The sequence below is a fragment of the Anarhichas minor genome, unplaced genomic scaffold, assembly GCF_050575085.1.
Source record: "Anarhichas minor isolate MPS153535 unplaced genomic scaffold, ASM5057508v1 ptg000051l, whole genome shotgun sequence".
Taxonomy (NCBI): Eukaryota; Metazoa; Chordata; class Actinopteri; order Perciformes; family Anarhichadidae; genus Anarhichas; species Anarhichas minor.
In genome coordinates, this window is record NW_027466497.1 from 1,988,564 (window position 1) to 2,009,918 (window position 21,355).

The following is a 21,355-nucleotide window of genomic DNA, read 5'->3' on the forward strand; positions in this document are numbered from 1 at the left end:
ACTGTACAGTCACAGTAATCTCTCTGACTTTGTACGGACCTAAAGTGCACTGAGGCAAGACACACCACCACTCCTCTTTACATTTAAATTAAAAACAGCTTGGCATCATCTGACATAAGCCAAAAAATCGGAATCACTATTCTTCTTATATACAGTTATAGAGAAGTTATTATTTTGTTTAAAAAAACATGAAAATAAATCCAAGATTTTATGAAATATGTGTAATACACTTTAAATAAGTGCTTCAATGGTGCTCCAACACAATGATGACAAAATGGACCAATTTTATTTGTGTATTGAAATAACATCAAGATAATGAACATTCCTTTCACCGTTCTTTCAGTAATTTCTGACATTTCTGACAACTTCCACTTAAACGTTTATTAAACCATTGTTTTATTTATTGACATGACTGGTGTAATGTTTCTAAATGTCTTCTTAATTGGCCGGGTCTTGTACTGTCAGCTGCCAAAGTTTCAGACGTAGATCCCTAATGGTCCTTCCACATCTCCCACAGCATTGACTGTGAACCCAAGAGCAAGATAGGGCTGTACCGAATGTCAGCTTCTATTATGGTTTTCAAATGAAGCTTCAAATATCTGTTGTCATATTTAATGGCATGATCACCCTAAAACAAATGTGGAAATGTGATTAGCTTTGACTTTTTGAAAGGCTAAACAACAAATATGGATTGATGCAGAATATTTGCTTGGATGAAAACACATTATAAACTTTGAAAATCTGATTTGATCTATTTTTTTCTTCAATACATTTTGACTTTTGGATTGAGGACTGAGATAATAACAAAGACGAGGCTGTACCGTGTCAGTGCCTGTTGTGTGTGTTTGAGAGAGCGAGAGGAAGAGAAATGTGGAAAGTAATGTTCCTGTGAGTTATTAATAATTTGAATTAGAATGTGAACGTTATAACCCACCTGTCATGTCTCTGCGCCCCCACTAGGGTGTGCGCCCCACACTTTGAGAACCACTGTCTTATGCCAACTAGGCTGTATAGAATATGGACGTAGTCTTTGTGACACCACCCATAGGTTTTTGAAGAGCCGCAAAGCTCAAAGTGGGTAGCGTCATTTTGGCAGTGACGACACAGCCGAACTCTGGGCTGATCAAAAAATGTCCAAAAGAGGTGGATCTTTGGTAGAGCTGAGGCGGCCCGGGTAACACAGCAGAGCAGACAGCTATAGAGACCTGGCACAGCACCCACCTGTCACTCGAAGCGGCCACACTCTCAATTATGACCAAGCCTTGATCAAATTTAAACGGGTGAGTTATGTAAAAAAGATACCAAAACCATGTGTTTGCACCAGGCTGTAAACATGTTTGTGTCTGCTGTAAAGTTGGGCTTTTTAATGTGGGGGTAATGATAGACGCGCTTGTTTAGCCAGCCGCAAGTGACCATTTGAAGAACTACAGCTTTTGTCACTTCCGTGTCAGCTACATTTCTCAGCACCTAAGCTTTCGCCGACTAAATAGTACTGCTGGGGACAAGTAAACCGAGCTCATGTGTAAGACTGGTGGAGTTTCGCTTTAATGTATTGTAGCCTAGGGGTCTTGACAGAACATCAATGTTGAGCAGAATGAGGATTGAGTACTGATATTGCATATTTGAACAGGTTTCATAATTATATCAAAGCAATAATGAACCGTACAAAGCAACATGGAATGATTGAGTAAGATTCATGACACAAATAATTACAGTAAATGATTCATAAACTATTCAATGATAACACGTTTGACACATTTTTCTAGTTGTTATTGGGAAACGTTAAGTGATCATGGTTGTTGAAACTGTTGCAATGTTTTCTTCGCACACAGCTCCACTTTACTTATTTGGACTGCAACATGACCTCACAATTAGCTGCTCCAATTTGGGTGGCATTTTGTATCCGTGACTCTCTAAATGAAAGAGAGATCCAGATCTCAACAGGTGATGAAATAACGGCTGAACAAAAAGGAAATAATTCAAACCATGACTCTGTTTACGAAGCATTGTTGGTTCATGTCAGAATAATGCATCTGTATTCATTTACAGTAAGTATATCCCAAGTGGGCACCCTTTCTACTTTATTATTTCCACAAACAATAACAACAAAATTGGATGTAAACATTTGAGGTTTTAATCAAACCCCAATTTCCAATTAAGCTGCTGAAGGCTTTGTCTATTTGAAGGGAGTATAATTACTTTATTCAATTCAATTATTGAACCGAATGTCCTTCACAATGCAATAACAAACAAGCCAGCAAAAGCTGTTTTTAGTCAGGGAAATAGCTTGAAATACCCATGTAATCCTTTAAAGATTGTTAAAACACTCACAATCCAAGACAATTTACAGTCAACAAAAGAAAACAAGTCCACACAGCCGGTGAAGACGCCACGCAGGTCTGGCGCTTGGATTAGAGACGTTGTTTGTGCCATGCTTGTGTGTCTCTGTTCACCTTGTCTCCAAGAAGCCAGGCATTTAATGCACGCATGGGAAAGTGAGTTAACAAAAAAGGAAGAGGAAAAGCAAGGGAAGAGAGCAAGTGAATGAAAGGTGGTTTATTGAATAGCCAAAGCTCTCAGGTGCCATTGTCCCCCTGTGACTTAAGTTAATTCAATTTACCCCCCCCTCGTCCTATCAAGCGTCGTCTGGAAGTAGACGGCATCAAAGCAGAGCCGGAAAACACTAAATGATTGTAACTCAATTGTTGCTGGGCCACCATTGATTGTTTGCCCGGAAAGAAGTTGGAAGAGAGACAAGACACTTATTTTCTCCACCTCTCCAACCCTCACTAATCACTTTTGGGATGGATGTGTGCGTACATGTGCATGTTTGCACCTATTAGGATGAAGAAGCTTCTGTGCACTGACCTTTCACTTGTACTTGCAAGGTATAGGCACACAAAGCACTAATGAAGAACTAAGTAATTACAGATCAGGTGACAAATTGCATGGAAAACAAAGGGCGCCCTTTGGTCACACACATAAACAGTTGGATATCTAATTAAATGCCCAAAACATTTTGAATGTTCTCACATACTTAAAGACTGCCACTCTCTATATAATGACAGCATGGTGTTTAACTGTGGTGCGGACAAATTTACTCTCTTGAATTAATATTTTCTTTTCCAGTGGTCCATGTAAGTCCTCAGTTGTGCCTTGTTATTCATAAGAACTATAGACTTCAAAACAAAGACTAAACAGTCTAAACAAATTAATAATGTGCGTAAGAACTGCCTGTGTGTACAAGTTGGTAAAGGGAACTCTCCTGATTTGTTTTTTTGCATATCCAGATTGTATTTATCATTTTAGAACGTCTGGAAAGCAAAAAGACACATGAAATGTGATTTTTGCAAATCAGATCCAAACCACATGTGAAGGTGGTTTGGAATGTGATTCTTATCGTATTTCTAAAGATGCCTCTTAGTCCGCACGTAAATAGGTTGGTGATGCCTGGAAACAAAATGTGATCCCTTGTAAATAGCAGTGCAGACATTCTGTCTTAAAGATCTGATTTGAGGAAGAATTCTTTTTTTTTTTGCCTGCAGTCTGAACAGAGCCTAAATCTTTATCTCGGCCTCTACTGCTTCAATTATTTACCATCTTTTTTTAAAATATATTGTTATTACCCACTGGATTACCCCTTTAATCAAATGTACATCTGTATGTCTACCTCATTTACATCCATCTGATACTGCTCAAACATGTTTTTTTACAACATGAAATAAATCAAAAAACATCCTCTTATAAGCTGTAGTAACTTAAATGTGCGTCTGCATGATCTAGAAAAGAGAGAGAGCAAATAAGAAAGGGATAGCATACAAACGTCACTGACAATTTGTTAGAGCTATTGCTAAATGATGTTCCTCGACAGGAAAATACTTTACCTGGTATGTTTACAAGTGGCTTGTCCAAGAAAAAAAAGCTCCCAGCATGGGGCCAGGAGATAAATGCTGTGGAAGCTTTGTCATCTGTAATAAGAAGTGTGCCACAGGTGAAGAAAAAAATGGATTGACTTGAAAGTGATTGCAAAAAATGGGATTGCAGAACACAAAAGAGATGTCAGAGCCACAGGAGGGGGGCAGAGTACCACTTCAGTGTGAGCCATAGATGACAAAATAGCAGCAAATTATTGCTGAGAAGTCTCAGCAAGCTGTCATGCCTGATGGAAATTCTGAGCGCAAAACTCCATCGGAGGAGGCAAGAACCATCAACATATAGGGTACATAACAGGTTGAATGTACCGTAATACATCAATAGAAAAGAATTGCTGACAAAGGTTAAAACTATTATGTCTTAACATGTCCTCCAAATTTGCTAGAAAAAAATACTGTGTATATACTTCTGATCCTCCATGATGAATTGCTAAAGAAACAAGAAGATGTAATCCGGAGCATTGTGGACATTTTCTTTATGTTGAACAAAAGCCATATGGTTTTATCAGAGACTTTTCATCATAGAGCAAGAAACAGTAAATAAGACCTATACTTATATATGCTTATCCCATCTACAGCAACACCGGGAAGAGCTCAAGCAATGCCTAAAATGACCTCAAGCAGCTAAAGCCGACAATCATTGTTCATCGTGCTGATAGTTGGAATTTGTGTGATAAATCATAATGTATGCAGAGACATGAGCTCACATAAAAATAACTGTTGGTACATGGTCACAATGTATTGAGTTAGATAAAGGGTGCCTTGTTGTCCTCATGGAGCATACATCCCTGAATGTTGGCTGAAGGAGCATGACCAATCCTCAAGGTTGAAAGAACTGCTAAGTCTTTGGAACTTCTAGTTTGGCATTTGTCTTTTCTCATTGCTCCATTCAGTTGTTTTTGTCTTTCTAGGGACACAACTCTACCTGATTTTGCGATAGCACCCACCAGCATCCTCCAATTCCCAGATTCCCTCCCAGCTGACCGTTCATATTTCAAATTTAGCTGGGACATTTAAAGATTGGGGGTTGCTATTATAATTAAGGGCCATACTTGTTCCAGTTACTTAGTACTGACAAATTAAACATTGGTCAGGGCTCAGTTGGGGTGAGAACATGGTAAGTACCTTTGCTGAGTGTGATAGGCTGAAACAAAAGTCAGTCAGTGTCAAGGTGATAAGTCAATGTTAAGTCTGCTTTTTAAGCTGTCAAAGAGGACTCCAAACCTAACATTAAGGTCAAGCTTTAATATATTTTCATAAAATATTTATTATCTAGCGCACAAAACAAGTTGTTGTTGTAAGAATGAAGTTGTTGTCTGAGTGAAGTTGAGGGTTTCCCTCCTTATCCACCCCACAGTGGGAGTTTTCTGTGGTCCAGCATCTAGCGGCCATACGAGGAACTGCAGATTACGGTTCTTCAATACTGCATTCACCTTTCAACTGTGGTCGTTAAACTACTGGGACGGCACTGGTGGTTGTGGAGTGTTTTTACAGATAGGGATGGAAGCTGTTCTGAGCTCTGGGCAACAAAAAGCCACGAACAGCCCTGTAAGCTCTTTCACTTGCGATTCCTATCAGTTCAATTCCTTTTTCATCTCTAGCAGCTTAAAATAAGAACTGTGGTCATGCATATTATTGTCTATTATGGTATAGATGATGCTGCTGGACCAGTTGTTCAACTGTAATGAGAAGTCTAGTCGAAGAACAAAGAAGTGGAAATCAGTATCAGTAGCTCTACAAGTCGTTTCCTCAAAATAAAAGATAAAGGTGTTAATGTGTTATTCATTTGAGATAAATCTGTGGCACGGTACTTAATATCATGAAGTTCTGTAGCTTGATGATTTGAAGCTGGATTGAAAGCTCCAATCCTTGTTTAGCTGTTCTCCCAGCTTTGTTGTCTCCATGCCGCTTCCTTGCAAGGAGGGCATGTTGCTGAGTCACTTGGAGCCAAACAGAATCAGAGCTGAAAAGTCATTATAAAAAAAAACTGGAAAATATTGAGGCTGGTGAAAGACATGAGGAGAGTGGCAATGTTCATTGGAAAAGAAAAGAAAAATGCCTTCTATAATGAGAGTGCTCTACGAAGCCAAAACGTTTAGGAATGTGTCACTGTCTAAATTCTGTAGCATATTAATCCATGCTGGATTAATGGATATTTCAAGCTCTTTTTGTGGACATGTTCATCTTGTTAGACAAGTTCACTTATGACTCAAACCACTGACATGTTTATTAGTGGGCTGCAGTGACTCACGCAGAGCGTTTTCTTTCTCGCCATGAATGTGGCTCACGGATGTACTTTTAGTTTCACATGTGGGCTGGCTTGGTATGTGTGAACAAGTTGTGTACTTCCCCACCACAGTACTGTCACAGTTGATAATAAAGATAACAGGAACTGGAACCAAATGCAGACGGTAGTGGAGGCAGAATAATTATATGAGTCATTAATTAACTCTAACTATTAGGAATGCTTACAGAGACCAAATTAAGCAGAGTCCGAAAATCCAAAGACCAAAAAAGCTGGAAAACAACTCACTGGGAAAACTTAATTCTATGAATACTAAACACACAAATCTAAACACAAGGGAAACGACAGGATATATGGATGTATTAAGTCAAACTGGCCAAGAACAAAGGAACTGGGCCGGTATATGTATTGAATTACTAATTAGGCAAGTGAGAGCAGGAGTTGTGGTGACTACTGGGTGCTTTTCATTATTCTAACGTGTCTCGATTTATTTCCTCGCCTCCTCTCCTCGTGCTTTAGTCCCGCCCACGGGAGATGCGAGCGGAGGAGGTGAGGAAGAGAGGCGAGGTGAGAGGAGTTGAGGCAACAGGCCTCTAACAAAACAAAACGTTCTTGCCTCGGAGCCGTCATTTTACATAGATGTCAATTAAATTTGACCTGTGGCACAGCTGTCCATTGTTTGTTTGTCATCTCATTATCAGAAGAGCATAACGATGTTCATGAAAACTATATATGTATATGTGATTGGGAGATATACAGTATATCATATTCATACACCTGTCTATCTAAATGACAACGTGTAATACAGCAAGTTAGTGCTGAATGCAAGATAATGTTCTTATTAATAAAATAAAAAGCTCTTTGCATGTAAACATCATGTCACGATTATAGCAGCTGCATTGGGTTTAGCCTAAATTGAACGATAAAAACTCAAGTACCGGTAATATCAAAGTGAATGCGATTAGAAAAGCACCTTACAAGGCGCTACACAAACGATGAAATGAGGGACGGTGAATAATATAAAACAGGAAACACTAAACATGAATGATATGAATAAATAAAACGAAGAAAAAAGTAACCTCAGAAGCAGGGTGGATTATAACAAGTACAGGGCACGCTCTCTCACTCACCATTAGTAGAACAATCTTTTGTAGACGTTATAATCGCCTAACTCCACCGAGCATGTCATGGTAATTAAAGGGCACTGCTCTGAATGGCAGGATCTTACCACCAGTAGTGTGCATGTGTATGTCTGCATGCACAAAAGCTCAAATAAAGAGGGATTGCAACGCTCATTATGAGCCAAGTGATATTTTCAAGTGGTAACAGTTTTTTTTTCCGCTATTGAAACACAACAGGGGAGTATTTCAAAATTTTAATGAGCTTTACAGATCAGCAAAATATGAAAGCTGTCTTTAGTGTGGCTGTTTAAAAAAAAAAGCTTGGGATGTTTTATAGGCTGAATAGAAGTCTGCTGAGGTGCAAACTTGGCTTTGGCCTCAATGCCCGATCTGAATGCTTTCCAAAAAGCACATAAATAAAATGATGAAAATATCTTTCCTTATAATTGTCAGGCAAGTATGCATTTTGTACAGATGCCAACACTTCAGCTGGATTATCAAAACATTTTATTTGGAGGTAAAAGCCAAACATGTTGGTAAAAGTCCCTCATTGCATTGAGCTGGTGTTTTAAATATGATGGGTGTTAACAATGAACAGTTTGGATAATAGTTTTACCATTCATATGAGGTCTCTTTTCCAAATATTTGGAAATAACCTGGGTTTTAGTTTAAAACCTGTATGATTGCCTGACTGCTGCTATTGTGCCTTGCCCCGTCTGAATTCCTTTTAGTCATGCTGGTGGCACGGATCTATAGCGATGGAAATGTCGGCCGGTTAGTCCACCGCTTTTGTTCACGACTATTGGATGGATTGCCATGAAGTTTTGTACAGAGGCTGAATCTCAATGACTTTGGTGATCCCCAGACTTTTCATCTAGAGCCAGCAGCCGGTTTGCAATTCTTTTTCACTTAAGTCGACATGATTTTAACACTTTTGTTTCTTTTCAAAATAGATTTTGACACTTTTTTGGTAGAGATATGATGCCCAGAGGATTAATCTTAATGTTGTTGGCAATCCCCTGAATTCACCTCTAGTGACAGCAGCAGGCTCACAATTTTGCTTCAAAATCGAATCTCTGTAGTTTTTCAACCTATAGATTTGTTAACATTTTGGCAAATTGGTATTAAAATTATTTATTTGCTTTTCCTGTCTGCAAAGTACTTCAATGCTGAAGAAAGGGGATGATTATTCTCAGGCAAGCCATGAAGCGTCATTTTCTATTATTTCTAAATGGTTTTAAAGTCATTCATTCACAATGGACATCAGTGATAAGGATATCAACGGTGTATGAATATCAATGTGTTTAAAACTGTAACTTTGATATTATTAAAATGACATGCGGAGCGATGAGTTAAATTACAGAGGAGCACAGTGAATATTTCATTCCCCATTGTAGTGTTAATCCCGTCCAAAATAGAGGATAAGAGACTGATTAAAAAATTAATAAAATAAATCAAGACCAAAATTCTGATGAATGGAAGTCATCTTTAAATTTACTAACAGGACTTTTGTGAATTAGAACAAGGTATAGAATAAGATTTATGAGTGGATGTTTGTGGAATATTCCTTACAGAGAAGTGGTCTACAGATTCGAAGAGGAAGCCCCCAAAAGGAGTGGCAACCAATCAGCACAAGACCTACCATAATATCATGTGTTGTGTATGAATTCCCATCACTTGGCATCAGGGTCACGGGCTAAACACATCACTCATGTATCTCAGATTATTGAAGATAATTCCTGAATATCATCATACATTATTCATAATATGAGAGGTTAAATTAATAATAGATTTTCAAATGTAATTTTATTTATTCGTAGACCAGGAATATAAATCACACAAACAATTTAAGTTTTAAGAACCTACATTAACAAGGTCAACGATTAACATCCGATAAATAGTCCTGCAATTAATAACAGACATCACAGACTGTTGAATTACAAAAAGACAACGTGTCTGGGCTAGTAGACAACAAAACAATGTAGTGTAGTTTAATATGCTGCTCACTGCTCCCTGAAGCACCACAACCACTGCCAGACACATACAAAAAGGAACAGTTGCTCTCTGGAATAGCAAAACCTAATGAACATAACAGAAACTACTGAAAATGTTTTCCAAATCTATTACACATAAGTGTTATTGAATTTGCAAAAGATAGGTTTGCAATCACAGACTTAAACTCCAAATGTGTAGTATTTTCTGACACAGTGGGTCTTAGATTTCACACGGAAGTAAGCAAAAGCAGGTTTCTCATTCGTCGATAAGTGTATGTTGTCGGCTTAAATTAGGACTGTCTCTAGCAGATGTTATCAGTACCAGATAATGCCAGCACTAAAACTAAAACAGAGTTGGTTGAAAAACCCCTTTTCCAGAGATTGCTTTGTAATGTCTCCAGTTGATTAGTTTTAAAAAACAAATCAAAGAGATCTTAATGTGGGCTACATGCATGTGATGCTAAAGAGACTGAGGCTAAAGCTCTTTATATCCCAGCTGGTGAGGTGCAGCATTGTCAGAGCGGAGACAGCGAGGCCCTGTTTGTAGTTGTGTTTCTGAAAATCTGCGCACAGATTATAGAAATACTGGTCATCCCAGACCGACGGCAAACATCCGTGCCATCAAGAACATTCCATGGAAGGTGCTCACCGCTGCCGGTTATGGTCTGCTCAGTTTGCGATTTCATTTTTTCCATTTCTAATTTAATTTCTAGTTATTTTTTTGTTGTTTCAGATTATCATACTCCAATTAGAGTATTAACAATTATGTGTGTTGTTCAAAGCTCAATGCTGCACTTGACAAATGAATTGCTTCCTCCTTTTTTAAGCTTCCAAACATTTACTTTCAAAATGACTTGAAATATTTTCATTCAAATCATCAATCTCAATATCATAATGTTCAGCTATTTTCCAAAGCTGATCCTTAGAGTCCACAGATTGAGAAAGGGATCAGATGGAGAGTGAAGAAACTCATCCACCACAGAAGCCATTATCCAAATCTTATTTTAAGAGATTGGGTAAACACCAAAGTTGTGGGGGGTACTGATCAGCGAAGAAAGCAAGCAGGCTGGTCGTTACCCACTGCCATGTTTCTGACCTTAGCTCTTATCACATTCATCCCCAGGCTTCGAGTTCCCCGCCCTAAAGCATACCACGCTTTATCTTTTATTCTCAAAATCGAAATCTCTGAAACTATCACAAACAAATTATTACATTATTTCAGCTTACAACAACCGAGAGCCTACTTCCAATGCAAACAGGACGAGCCCTTATTTTATACACAGCTCATTTTTATCACAGCCCAGGCTCAGTGAGCGAGACAAAGACAGAGACGACACTCAAGTTATAGGGAATTTAAACACCATTTTATTTGAAAGATCAATTGTGTTTGCAATGCTGAATGTATGTGTGGTGTTGTGAAGGAAAATCAAAGAGGAAAATCAAATGAAGAAGGGTAGCTGATGAGAGAGCAAGAGAGACAGCATGAGGAGCCCAGCCTAAGTAACCTAGACCCAGCCAGCCCAGGTGCAAGACATCAAGTAAGATGGCTCCGCCCATCTTTACCTGCAGAGGGGGAAAAAAACACAGAAGGGGGAGCGCTGACGGGGCAGATATCAAGAGGGTTTACTGAGTGTTGATTAAATTGCATGATCAACTTCGTGAAAAGCAATATTGATTGCTATCCCAGTGGTGAGCCAAGAACATATATCGGCAAGCAATCACATTTGTAAAACAACTTTGACTCATTTTATCCATTTTATGTGGAAGACATTAAGTATAATTAACGGTTATTTGAGTCGCCGTAATCAGTGGCTCTCAGCGTAAATCAGCAATTTTGTGTTTTTCCAGTCAATCTCTTTTGACAAACCTTTCTCTCCACGGACCAGCGTCCCATGGAGTCGGTGCAATGGACAGAAAAAGGCAGAGAGAGAGAGAGAGAGAAAGAATATGGTGACCTCCTCGAGGGGGCATCCTGACATCATCCACAGTGGCGGTGGAGACATGGTGCTGTCACAACACACAGCGGTTAGGGATGGGGGGGGGTTGAGGGTCTGCTTGCTCTGTGTCACCTGCCCTAACACGATGGGGGATGACCCAAGCTGGAGCAATGACTGTGACAGTAATGGGACAGGCCTTCTGGGTGGTGGTGGTGGTGGGGGTCGGGGTGGGAAAGAAACAAGAGGAGGTGGAGGGGTGAGTTGTGGGAGGGTGGTTTGTTGATCAGAGAGACAAGGGATAAGAGTCGACAGGATGGCTGTGTCAGCATGGATGGATACAGCACTGTATGGATATTTGAAGTAAAACAGTTCAAACCTGTCAAGTAAAAAGCTTTTTTTTTTGTAGCATTTGTAAACATTAGTGTATCATTGTGGAATTAATAGTGCTTTGTTAACAAATAAACAGATGTGGAGAGAATGCCTCTATTTATTGTTATCCATAGTGTACCTCAAAATAATACAATATTTACCATAAACGTCTTTTGGACCTTTGCCTTCTGCTCCATCTTTGTAGTTTGAAACAGAAGCTTGCAGTGGTGAGGGTCTTATATTTCTCTTTGATATATTGAAATTGAAAATCTCAGCAAGCTTCAGTTACCAAGTAAAAAGCCTTATTTCCTACCGGGATTAGCTGATTTAGCTGATTGTTCATTTTGATTACACACTGTATGTGTGTGTGTAAGCGCTAAGAGGACTTTGGGATCTGAATATGATCCCATAGGGGATTTTGGGTGTTTTTTATTTTTATTTGTTTGCTGACATCAGCGTGCCCATTATACATTTTATTTTAAAAAGTACTCACTGTCTTTCACTTTTTATTCCGAACTACTGTTTTGATATTTATCAGACTTTCATTTTGAGAAAGCCCGACATTTTTTTTCTCCCGTGTCCAGCTTACTGTCTGTTACACTGTTTCTATTTCCTTTCTCTGACGTTACCTATTTCCCTTCTCTGTTTCCCTGAACTCCCCCCCCCCCCCCCCCCCCCCCCCCCCCACGACAGGTGAGCTCTTGCAAAACAATTCCAGCTTAAAACCGCCAGTGTGTAATTGAAAATCTCAGCAAGCTTCAGTTACCAAGTAAAAAGCCCTGGTTTCTTTGATTTCCCATGCAGATAATAAACTTGTCCCCCAGTTTTATTTCACACGTTTCTAATGAGACTCATTTAGTAGCTTCAGTATTACAAGAATATGCATGTGCATGCTCAGCTCAGCCAATCGGTCTGAGCCCATTTAATCTTGTGGGGTTCTGCCCTATGAAGAGACCGCGGCAACAAGACTCCTCTTTGCATCGAGGACTGCCAGCAGGCATTGCGCCGACTATCAGGGGTGCAGAGGTGTAATCCACCATTTCAAGATAAACAGCAGAATGGTGCTATCCACAAGCAGTGTGGGGAAAGAGGTGTTGATCCAGTGATTTTGCTCATTTGCTTCAGTTGTCTCGTTCCGACAACGTCTGCACTTCCAGGAGGGGTGTGGATAAAGGTTGCTTTCTGGCCAGACTCACCTAAAATGTTATTTGGTACAGGAAGGAAACATCCAGTGATACATTCATCGGTGGGAGTTGCTTTTCATTCTTTGGGCCCTGGGAACACTTGTGAAGCCACATTTTCAAGCAGGCCTCTCTTAAATTGTTGTCACTAAGTCTGCCCTGCAGCCTCACAAGACATGGTTTCTTTTGCATTTTTCAGTTTACTCCAGATATCTTCTCCCTAATAGAAGAGCTCTGAATCACATACCTTTCAGGCAGAATCTGCACTTCCCCACCAAAACTCTTTAAGAATTAATTTAGGCGAAGTGATCTTCGCACATCTGTTTTCAGACAGGTGCATGGGAGAATAAGTAATGACTCCAAGAAGGTTGCCTGACCGAAACGAAGACATTCAATAAATTTAAAGTGTTGACAGTGTGCGGGGGCTGAATTTATTAATTAGGGTCAAGAATGAATCAGGCAGATGTCTTCTGGCTTCCTCCACATAACAAGAAGAGCAAGGAGAGGTTGCAATGCTCCTGTCTCTCTCATACTGTTTATTGGCATGTGTTATATGGAATGCTAAGTGGAGGCACATACAATAGAATAGAAAAGCATCTGATCGCAAGCCTGCATGATGTCAGGAATAGACCCTTCCTTAGCTATTTGAGATTATTCCAAACATCTTTGTACAGCTTTGAGCATCCATGATTATCCTGTTTGTTCTTCCTGTTTTGGACATGTTGGGTCTTTTACAAGTGTATACACTAACCTGCAGGAGCTTTCACAGCTGTTATTCCAAGCCGATGAGCAGTTTTATTAAAAATGTGGGGAAATGAAACGTTTTTGTTTTTTTCCAAACCCAGTGCGGTTAAAGAAACCCAAGCACCTAGATCCACCTGAATATGGTAACAGGGATCTGTTTCAGTCATCCTGTGGTGTTTGTGTGCAGTCAGAGCTCATCCCCTAATCCTATTGGAGGAAATTGTATTTGTGCTCGTCACATTTACAACATTAGTGGCATCTTTGAACTATTAGCCAGGAAATGATGAATGATTTGATGATTTGATACTGAAGAAAACTGCTCTGAAGTGTCTTTGTTCTATCATGTGGATTTATGGATGTTTTTCGCAATGGACGGCAGAGATAATGATATCCTGTGGAAGTGTAACTTGATGGAGTGTATAGTGAAAGAGAGGTGTTTAGTCTGAACTTCTTTGCTGAGAAATTTTCACAAATGTGACTCTGCCAGTGCATTTAACCTTCGTCAACTATCACTGTCTCCTGGCAACAGTGGTGACCACCTGCAACAGGAAAATGAAAAACAAGCAAACACCAGTCTCCTTGACAAAAGTACTGTGTATGTCACATGCGAAAGTAAAAGCAAACGTTAATATTTGGTCACCTGAGTCGTTAGTTACGTGACTCTTTTGTCCTTTGCTAGTGATGCGAGTTGTTCGTTACTCGGTGTGAGTCGAGTCCAGGCGGCAACCTCCAGGTTCTGCCGAGTAAAGCCAATGCGGAAGTATCTTAAAACTTGCATTATCTTTACTGACCAGCAGGGGGCGACTCCTCCGTTTGCAAAAATAAGTCGGATTGTATTGAGGTCTAAATAACCCTACTTCTCACATGATTTATTACCTTAGTAAACATTGTAAACATGAGTTTATGTTCTCAATCGCTAGTTTTATGTCTTCTTCAATACAACATGATGTTCATTTAGTAAAGTATGGTTCCGTTTAGAATGAAATAGACCATAAAGCAAGGCTAGGGCGGGCTTATTGTGATTGACAGGGCGCATCCACTACCAGAGACCTATAAGGCGTCTCTACATTGCTCCTCGGCATTCCAAATATGGTAATTTCCATTAATTTGCTGCAAAAAAAAAACGACAACCATAATCCAAGATTTTGCCGAATTCGAGGCTTCATAACGGCAGTCCACAAACCAATGGGTGAAGTCACGATGACTACGTCCACTTCTTATATACAGTCTACGGGCGAGTCGCTAGCGAGTCAAGTTAATGTCAACCAGGCTCTTTTTCTAAACGTAAGGAGCATATTTTGACACACCATCCCGACATGTTGAAAACTAAAGCTAGAGGTGTACCTCGTGCGTTGATCCTAGATGCCAAGTGGCTCCGACTATGCCTCAGTATTTGTCGAGTTGGGAGTATGAATGTGTTGGATTGCGCATGTGCATGTGAAAATGGCAGTTGCCACTAGAAAGACTGGCATTTCGTGTCCCTGCACATCACACCAGCAGATTGCATTTAGTGGCTATATCACAAACTGCCTTGAGACTGCGTCGTGTGATCAGCGTGCTGAAGTAGGAGGGTGGTGAAGAGAGCCCTAATAAAGAACAAGTGATCATAGAGCTATAGCGCTGATATCATTACTTAGTCTCACCAAAAGGCTGCTGGTATTTTAAATGTTGAATCTGTTGCTCAGCACAGATCGTCTGGAATAGCTTGTTTTAAGTAAGGCTATTGTCACCCATCTCTGCAGCTTTACTTGGATGCTGCCTTTCTTTATCACAGATGATGTGGCTGCTTAGTTTTAATAGGGGAGATGAGATCCTCTGCTTCTCTGTCTGCTTAACATTTTTCCTCTCTCTCTCTCTCTCTCTCTCTCTCTCTCTCTCTCTCTCTCTCTCTCTTCCTCCCTCAGTTTGACAGAAAAAAAAGCAACAAAACGATGGAGCATCAGCATTCTCTAGAGGCCAATGAAGGGCATAACATATTCTTTGTAAACACGTTCATCTTTCTCTCTGTCTGATATTTCTCCTGTCTGCTTCCTTTCAGTGCAAAATCGCATAATATTGAGTATAATCCAGCCTTGTGCAGCCTTTACTATTTTGAGCATGGTACTATCTGACTGGTATGATGTAACAAGAGGAACCAAACGAGAAAACATGTTTCGTGGCTTGTTAGGAAGTGAGATGGTCTGACACACCTTAACTGAACTATTCCCTTTTTGCTTTTGTCCCTTTTGTTTAGTTTCTTTCATTGTAAACCTAACCATTTTTGACATTGTTCTGTGTTCATATTTCCACATATTCGGGTTCTAAAGTGCACATGTATACCTGTGGTTTGCCTGTTTGCTTCCTCTTATTGTAGGCATATGTGTTGCATTCATGGCATAGGCATTCCACAAGTGGGTTTGTCAGCATATCACAAAAAAACTAACAATTTAAAAAACCACCACAACAGGTCTGTATGTCCCTCCCTCCTGTGGAATGTGTGGGATAGTTTGCAATGAAGACACATCTATTATCTATTTCCTACCGGGATTAGCTGACTTAGCTGATTGTTCATTTTGATTACACACTGTGTGTGTGTAAGCGCTAAGAAGACTTTGGGGTCTGAATATGTTTTTTATTTTTATTTGTTTGCTGACATTTTATTTTAAAAAGTACTCACTGTCTTTGACTTTTTATTCCGAACTACTGTTTTGATATTTATCAGACTTTCATTTTGAGAAAGCCCGACATTTTCTTTCTCCTGTGTCCAGCTTACTGTCTGTTACACTGTTTCTCTTTCCTTTCTCTGACGTTACCTATTTCCCTTCTCTGTTTCCCTGAACTCCCCTCCCCCCCCACGACAGGTGAGCTCTTGCAAAACAATTCCAGCTTAAAACCGCCAGTGTGTAAGTGTATGTTGGTGTTTGTGTGTGCAATGCTCCACCCCTTCATCCCTCCCATTCATGACACTTCCGGCAGGTTTACACCTCGAAGTCAACTCCCTTCAAAATATCCAGGTGAGACCGTGTCAGTTAGCATCGATACGAGGTCACGGGCAGGGAGCTTCTCTGTTACACTGCTTCCCCTGTGTCTAAGGTAAGGGGCTCTGTCTTTATTTATAACAAGTGTTAGATCAAGAAAATACATGTGATGCTGATGCATTTCAGTTTGTTATCTGATGTATACTAGACAGAACTCAAGGGGACAAAAGATATTGGAAGAAACAGGGACACTAAAAGGGCAAGGCTATTGTTCATTCTGTTCCTTTTCTATTATACGAGTGAAGCTCTTGTATGTCAAAAAAAAAAAAAAAAAAGAAAACGCAGCCTGGTGCGCACAAAAGAGCGAGATTTGTAAAGACAGATAACTGGAAGCTCTGCGAATATAACTACACACGTATCGCTTGTGCTTTACTCCTCCGGCTGATACGCGTTACCTTGAAAAATGAACAAGGTCAGGATGAAGGTATAAAGGCGAGACGTGCGAATGACAGGAAAAGAAAGAAAAGCAGAACTGGGAAGAAGAGGAAGAGGAAGAAGAAAAGCTCGCAAGAGCACTTCAACCCCACCTTGTTAGCCTGAGAGCGTTGACTCATACAGACAATGTAGACTTGGCGGATGGAAAAGCAACTAGCTCCACCTGTAGAGCAAGAAACAGTTCCGGATTTATCACTGTGTAGAAAAGGTTACACATTGGGCTAGACAAAGCTGTAGACATGGAGATCTGCACTCAGGATGAAGACAATTTAAGTGTAAATTGTAACGGGGTCTTTTCTAACTACCCCAGCCTATAACACTGCACCTGTTTCTGTGACGCTGAGCATGATTATGGTCATTTTCTCATGAGAAGCACAACTCTTGTACACTGTGTTAGACTCTTAATGAAGGCACTGGAGCTGTATTTGCATCGCACTGGGACGGAATATTGGAATCAAACGCATCACAGAACCCGAGGTTATTTCTCAGTTGAGAAAGCATGATACGTCTCGTCTGTCACGGCAAAAGACAAAGACAAACACTCGGCAAAGAGATAGACGAGGCTGGCTGCTGTCGGTACCGAAGGCAACATTGCAATCTAGAGCAAATAGGAAAACAAATTGTGGTCGAGCTTTGCCATCGCCCTGAGACAAGATATACTGTTGTCTGTGAGGTTTCCTTTCTTTTCTTTTTTACCATCCGGGGCTGAATGTCACCTCAAAGTTTGTGTATGCTTGAGTGTGTATTTTGCATGAGATTGGGAGAAAACTCACACTGATAAATCACATGTTCTTAATAACACCTCTGGTTGTATTCTCCACTTAGAAGGAGAGGGCACATCAGCAGTGACGGAAGGTATCTGGGCTTTCACTATGTCAGTTACGTTGTGACTGTGAAGGCATTCATTGAGTCAAGTCTTTTCATGCTGTGTAATTTAATAGTCAGGAGTTCTGGATGAGAGAGAAAATAGCAACTGATTTGACAGCTATATGTCTACAGTGATGCCAACAATGCAGAAGGAAAGTGTTTCTGAATTCAAATACTATGGATTCGACGGGACAGAATTGAAATGGAACAGTGGACATGGAGGCTGTTAACTTTTTCTGGGTGCACCATGTCGTTGTGTGACAGAAGCATTATTTTTTTTGTGGCGTAACAGACCTTCCTTGTGTTTACAATCAAATATGTAATTCAAAGATGTTTGCACCCTTAAGTCATATTTTTAAAGCTACAACAAGGAAATTTCAATTTCTGTTGATTTTGCGGTCCTTGTAGAGAAAAGTACTAGTGTTTCCAAGCACCAGATTCCTGTTAGAAAACTTCTTATTGTACTGCAGCAGGGTCTGACATTCTGCCCTGCTCAGTCCTGGTTCTGGTTCTCCCATGCATTTCTTCCCTCCAGCGGGCCTAGCAATACGGCCTGGGTCTCCAGTAGGAGACCAGTGGGGACTGGCTGAGCAGAGGCTGCTGCCAGGCGTGGAGCTGCAGGTTGAGGGTGGTAGCGAAGTCGGATCTGGGTCTGTCTGTGGTGGACTGCTTGCTGCTGGAGGCACGTTGGAGTTTTTGTTGAAACGGCATGTTTTTATCAGATTTTGCATCGAGTCCGACCTGGTGGTACCAATGACAAGCATTAAGAATGACTAATAGCCTATCTTCTCGCTGGTGGTCTCGTTTGCATGTAGAAGCACCAGAATTAAACTGAGACTGTTTCATAACCAGGTAAAAGTTGCTCACGGTAACTTTAAACACTCATTCTGCACATACATGCACACACCTATATGCAAACACCACTTCATTTACACACCACCAAACCCCAGAGAGAGACAAATGAGTGAAGGATAGACATGCAACCAAAGCAATCTGAAAGCATACAAACACACACATACACACACGCACAAAGAAACACAGAACTGGCTGTGCAGTTGATATATAACAGCCCTCTTTAAAGTCTGCACACAATCAGGCAACCAAGGCATGCTTAACATTCTCCAATGAAACGCTATCCCTTAATAGTCCTTTGAAGAACCAAGACTGCAACGGGCACTTGGGGTTACAGAGATGGCTTTGGCGGCCTGATCAGCCTCACTGTTCAAATAGCTGACTAATCGAGTTGAGAGCATTGGTTTGTCTTTTCAGCAAAAGGAGGCTCCGATGATGAGTCACCCACTGATGTATCATGAGACAGTGCTTAAAAGGCAGCTCTGTGTAAAGATAGATCCGGTATGACTGGGAATATGTTTGTCAATATTATACCTGGTTGTTTTGTTGCCTCACAACTGATCACCACTTCAAGATTGCTTTTTTGTTTGTGATTGTTTCCCCATCTTGCAGGGATGGGGAATGACACCATATAAAAGTTTGAATAGATGTTTGTGGTGTCGCTGTTATATAGTATTACTAATATAGATAGATTGTTCAATCTGAGAAAATAACCCTGATGATGCCATAGAATTACGTCGGCTTGGACTTGTAATAAAGATCTATAATAGAAAGTATGCATTATAAACTGACTTTAACCGTGTTTCCATTTATATATTTCAATCCAGATTTTCTAGTGAAGCGTTAGATAAGCAGGCAGAGAATGGCATAATTCGATTAAACTCCCTCAGTTGCAAAAAAAAAGTTCCAACACTTGCTTGAGGGGATTTTTGTCTTTGTTGAAAAGAAATGTATAGATTATGGAAATTTTTTTAATTTGTTTTAATTTGTTTGTGTTAGTGATACACTGTCTGGTTGCATTATGGGAAATGTAGAATCCAGGATTTTTCGAGACTTCACCAAATTTTAGTCAGGATATGTCAGCTGCTGCATCGATTGTGACCCTTCTTTTTAAATCTGTCGGGTTTAAGTCCTCCAACTTTAGGAAGGTGCAATATCAAAACACAGGAGAATCCGTTAAAACCTTGCTGCAATCCTTGCTTTATAAAATGAAAATAAATATATGGAAAGAGGAGTGTGATGTGCTCTCTATCTATCGTAAAGAGAGTTTTTCACTTTTGAGTGCTTACCTTTTTTTTTTATCTACTTTGTCCTTCTTCCTTAACTCAGGTTTAGATCATCAAGAACCTCATCCCACCAATCCCACCTGGTCTCCTGAGGACCTCTTAGCCTCCTCCGTCCCCTCATCCACCTCGAAGGCAGCAGTCATGAACTGGTCTGCTTTGGAGAGCCTTATCAGTGGGGTCAACAAGTACTCCACTGTGTTCGGCCGCGTGTGGCTCTCCATGGTCTTCGTCTTCCGGGTGATGGTGTTCGTGGTAGCGGCCCAGCGGGTGTGGGGCGACGAGAACAAGGACTTTGTCTGTAACACGGCCCAGCCGGGCTGCAACAACGTGTGCTACGACTACCTCTTCCCCATCTCCCACATCCGCCTGTGGGCCCTGCAGCTCATCTTTGTCACCTGCCCGTCGCTGATGGTGGTGGGGCACGTCAAGTATCGCGAGAAGAAGGACATGCGGTACACCACCTTGCACAAGGGCGCCCATTTGTACGCCAACCCCGGGAAGAAACGTGGGGGGCTGTGGTGGACGTACCTGGTAAGAACAGAGGATGCAAAAGTTTATTTTTGGAGTCTTGCTGGAGATGTTACACGTAAAAAAATGACAGACACTGCAGTGCTTATAGATGATTTGTTTTGTCCTGATCGCCCGTAGAATTTTTTGACAGCTTGTGTTCTCTTGGCCCAATCAGAAAAAAGTTTCACCCTCCCTCCGAACTGGACTGAAGCTGTATGAGTTATAAGCTTGCAGTGGTTAAAAATGTTTCTCTTTTTATTACAGATCCTGCATTAGGTCAATTGTCTTCCTCCAGTAATTATGAACCTCAGACTAGTAGTGACTGAAAAATCTGAGATATTGATAGATGGACAGGCAAATAGACTTTTGCCTTCGTTTATTTTAAACTTCCAGAAAAGTATGTCTCCCGGTTTAACCCTCATGAATCTTTTCATAGGTGAGTCTGATTTTCAAGGCCGGCTTTGATACAGGCTTCCTCTACATCCTGTACCACATCTACGAAGGCTACGACATGCCCCGCCTGTCCAAGTGCTCTCTGGCGCCGTGCCCCAACACGGTGGACTGCTACATATCACGGCCCACTGAGAAGAAGATCTTCACCATATTCATGGTGGTCTCCTCTGCCTTATGCATCTTAATGTGCATCTGTGAGATGGTTTACCTCATCTGCAAACGCATCCAGAAAGTCATCAAGAAGAAGACCGATACAGATAGGAAGCTGTTCGCCGAGAGTCACGAGATGTCGCCGCTGGCTAAACCCAGGTCACAGTTCAGGTCCACAACATCAATCAGAGTGGATCCTACAGCCTCCATCCAAAATCTCAATAACACCAAGATAGAGGAGAAGCCATCTAAGAAAAGATGA

At 40.7% G+C, this 21,355-nt stretch overlaps 1 protein-coding gene across 1 annotated transcript; it reads left to right on the plus strand.

Moving 5' to 3' along the window:
- Nucleotides 1-20,121: 20,121 nt before the first annotated feature.
- On the plus strand, nt 20,122-21,355 carry gjb9b (gap junction protein beta 9b). Its single transcript, XM_076112969.1, has 2 exons — nt 20,122-20,511; nt 20,927-21,355. Exons 1-2 carry the CDS (start codon nt 20,122-20,124, stop codon nt 21,353-21,355), a joined length of 819 nt encoding a protein of 272 aa, XP_075969084.1.

Excerpts from the sequence above, each read along its gene's own strand:
- gjb9b (XM_076112969.1), top strand. The coding sequence starts at position 20,122 with ATGAACTGGTCTGCTTTGGAGAGCCTTATCAGTGGGGTCAACAAGTAC. Across the intron at positions 20,512-20,926 it reads GGCTGTGGTGGACGTACCTG|GTGAGTCTGATTTTCAAGGC; the intron begins GTAAGAACAGAG and ends ATCTTTTCATAG.